At 35.0% G+C, this 3,205-nt stretch overlaps 1 protein-coding gene and 1 non-coding gene across 2 annotated transcripts; both read left to right on the top strand.

The window, feature by feature from the left end:
* Positions 1 to 6: 6 nt before the first annotated feature.
* On the top strand, positions 7 to 1,544 carry LOC110413957 (large ribosomal subunit protein uL14x/uL14z/uL14y). Its single transcript, XM_021424990.2, has 4 exons — positions 7 to 20; positions 127 to 411; positions 769 to 810; positions 1,343 to 1,544. Exons 1-4 carry the CDS (start codon positions 8 to 10, stop codon positions 1,423 to 1,425), a joined length of 423 nt encoding a protein of 140 aa, XP_021280665.1. The 5' UTR covers position 7; the 3' UTR covers positions 1,426 to 1,544.
* Positions 482 to 628, top strand: LOC149527397 (small nucleolar RNA snoR137). The gene has a single exon (XR_016351109.1). It is a non-coding gene; the product is annotated as a small nucleolar RNA snoR137 (small nucleolar RNA).
* Positions 1,545 to 3,205: the final 1,661 nt, after the last annotated feature.

The raw sequence follows: 3,205 nt of genomic DNA, 5'->3' as shown, positions 1-3,205 counted from the left end.
ATCCAGAATGTCGAAGCGAGGTAAATTTTTCCTTCATTTTCCAACCCACTTTACCTCACTTTCCGATTCACCAAACAAAAAACCACGGTGATCTCAGGCTTTTGTTTTCTTTTAATTTTGCAATAGGAAGGGGAGGTAGTGCGGGGAACAAGTTCAGGATGTCGCTGGGTTTACCAGTGGCGGCAACGGTGAACTGTGCAGACAACACGGGAGCCAAGAACCTCTACATCATTTCAGTGAAGGGAATCAAAGGGCGTCTCAACAGGCTCCCATCCGCTTGCGTCGGCGACATGGTCATGGCCACCGTCAAGAAAGGAAAGCCCGATTTGAGGAAGAAGGTGTTGCCTGCTGTCATCGTCCGACAACGCAAACCTTGGCGTAGAAAGGACGGCGTCTACATGTACTTCGAAGGTCCAAAACATTCTTCTTTCTTTCTTTCTTTCTTTTTCTTTTGTAATCTTTTTATCTTTGATTTGTTTTTGTTGCTTCTTTTTGATAATGGGGTAACTGATTTTTGTTCTTGGTTACTCTTAATGGGAAGCATAGAGTAATAGGAATTCGCCAGTTTTAAACAGCATGATGCTGTTGTTTATCTAGTGCATTGTGTTACCTGTCTGCTGGTATATTTGATTTAGTTACTTAGTACTAGAATTTATTTGTTTTTGTTTGAAACTTAGTTAGGGTTTATTTATCTGTTCGCAGATAATGCTACTAGAATTTATTTGTTTTTGTTGGAAACTTAGTTTGGGTTTATTTATTTGTTTGCAGATAATGCTGGTGTCATTGTCAACCCCAAGGGAGAAATGAAAGGTAGACCAACTTATCTCTTCATTCTATTTTGATATTTTCAATTACATAGTAGTGCATGTTTTGAATTATGAAGTCAAATGCAAAAATTCTGTTCTGTTGTTTATGTTGTTTTGGGTGGGTTTTAGATGAAGTTCATTTAATGGTTTGATTCTTTTGCTCTTGCAATGTCAGATGTGAAATCAAGTCAATAGTGTAGAAATTTTCCTGAAAATTTGTTGCCGCCAAATCTAAATTATGAAAAGAAGACCATTCACTGATTTTGTAAAGATCTTCTTTTCTATTCTTCCAAGTTATCATAGAACTTGAGAAGTGTCAGTTATCTTCTCTAGAAGTATGGTTTCCCAAACATGACTTGAGAGATGATTTTTTGTCTGCGATTGTTGTTACTGCCTTCGGTGTAGTGGAATTACCTTTTGTTAGGCTATTTATGTCACTGCCTTTATTATTGATTTGCGGTTCACTAGCGTAAATTGATATGTTGTTGGATTTGATATTTGAAACTTATTTGGGTTCATTGATTTGATATTCTCAGGATCTGCTATTACTGGTCCCATTGGAAAGGAGTGTGCCGATCTGTGGCCTAGAATTGCAAGTGCTGCCAATGCTATTGTCTGAAAGAGTTCATGGTTTTGTTTGTGATTGTAGTTTTAATGTTATCTTTCTATTATTTTCCTTATAACATGTTTTGAGAGACGTTGATCAAACAATAGTAAGATTTGCAACCTATTTTCGTATATCTAGTAGTCTAAAACTTATTTTCAAATTTACATCGGTTTTAACATGCTTTCATGATCTTTTCCTTGTGTAGAAGCAAAAAATCCCTCTCAATGTGATGCTTTGCAACATGTTAAAGTTTCACCTTGACGTTCCTTGCTATGCCAATTTGCATATTAACATCGATTTTCTCATCCAACTAGCCTAAGAATTTGGGACCTTATAGTAGTTGATTTTGGCCATCATCTGTGATGGCTCCTAGTGATCATGTTGCATGCTTGAGAAGCGTTTGGCATGGAGTGATGAGCTCACTCAAGCATTTGGTTTCTCAGTTGGTACGGAGTGATGAGCTGGCTCCAGCGTTTGGTATGGAGTGATGGAGCTTGCTTTAGATCATTGCATGATTATGCTCGATCCAGGTGGTGCTCGCTCTAGATCATTGCATGATTAAGCTCTTTGATCATGGATTAGATGGGTAAGAACAAAATAAGTTAATTATTAGCTAGCTAATTCCAATTCCAAAAAGCCGCTAGAGGCAGACTCTTCCAATTTTTTAGGCGATTATCATCTTGAAAGATTCTAAAATAAGTTGAGCAATGGTGTCAAATTTCTAATTTTCCTTGCATATAATCCTATCGTAGGTCCTACTTATTCAAAACGAAAATTGAGTATATAGGGGATTTATAAATCTAACGAGTTTCTTCTTTGTAGAAAGAATACAGAAGTGTTGTTCTATTGAAAAAGTGACCTCTTTGTTGGTAAATTAATAGCAAAACAATGGGAAAAAGTACACTACTCTGACCTGATTCATCTTAGTTCGTTAGTATCAAAAGAAACATCCATTCAGAATCCTCAACATGGTTAGCGGAAGTTAGAAAATTATTTAAATACTCATGAGTTGAAAAACAATATTGAAACGTGTCCTTTGGAATTAGATTACAGGGTTTAACCTATTAAGGGTTCTTTTTAATTTTCTCTCGTCACAAAAAATTGAAGTTAATTTTGCTAAGTCTTTTAAGATTTCTACATTAATTAATCGATTAATCATTCATTAAACATCCAAAAACTCAAGAAATTCAAGTGCAAATCAGTTACCTTTGACACCAAAATAATATTTTTGAAACTCTAAACACTTTTTTGAAATTGGAACTAATTACAAAAGAAAATCAAGGGAAAGAGACAATATTTTCATATTAGATGTTGGTGTGCATCAATTTAGCTAAGAAAATTTCATCAATTTCATCATTTACGGTAAGTGAAACTTTAACACTAATCTTAACCTTAAGTTGGGGTTTTCAACCCCTAGTATGAAAGTTTTGGTATTTTCAATTAAAAAGTAGATTATTGTCAAGAGTTATTAAGGTTACGGTTAGGGTTGTAGCCCTAAACTTTGACTTTAATCCAATACAATTTGAGGTTTTGAAATCCTAGTTGAAAATTTTTCTATTTTCGATGCAAAATTAGTTTGTTGTAACAACTATTGATGGCTAGTGACGTTTCGTATGACATGGTGGTTTTACTGCAACAGTGATTGGTTCAATATATGGATGTTGACCATGGTAGACACTTTTTTATAAAATTGAAAACTGACATCTTCGAAGGTATTGTAGATGATCCCATTATTGGCAAGAGAATGAGTATAGCCATTAATGCATGATATCCAAAGTCCAAGAAATATTTG

Source organism: Theobroma umbraticum, unplaced genomic scaffold (assembly GCF_002168275.2).
Source record: "Theobroma umbraticum cultivar Fairchild unplaced genomic scaffold, ASM216827v3 scaffold_4.1, whole genome shotgun sequence".
Taxonomy (NCBI): domain Eukaryota; kingdom Viridiplantae; phylum Streptophyta; class Magnoliopsida; order Malvales; family Malvaceae; genus Theobroma; species Theobroma umbraticum.
The sequence above is the reverse complement of the archived record's forward strand: the minus strand, read 5'-3'. Positions and strand labels throughout refer to the sequence as shown.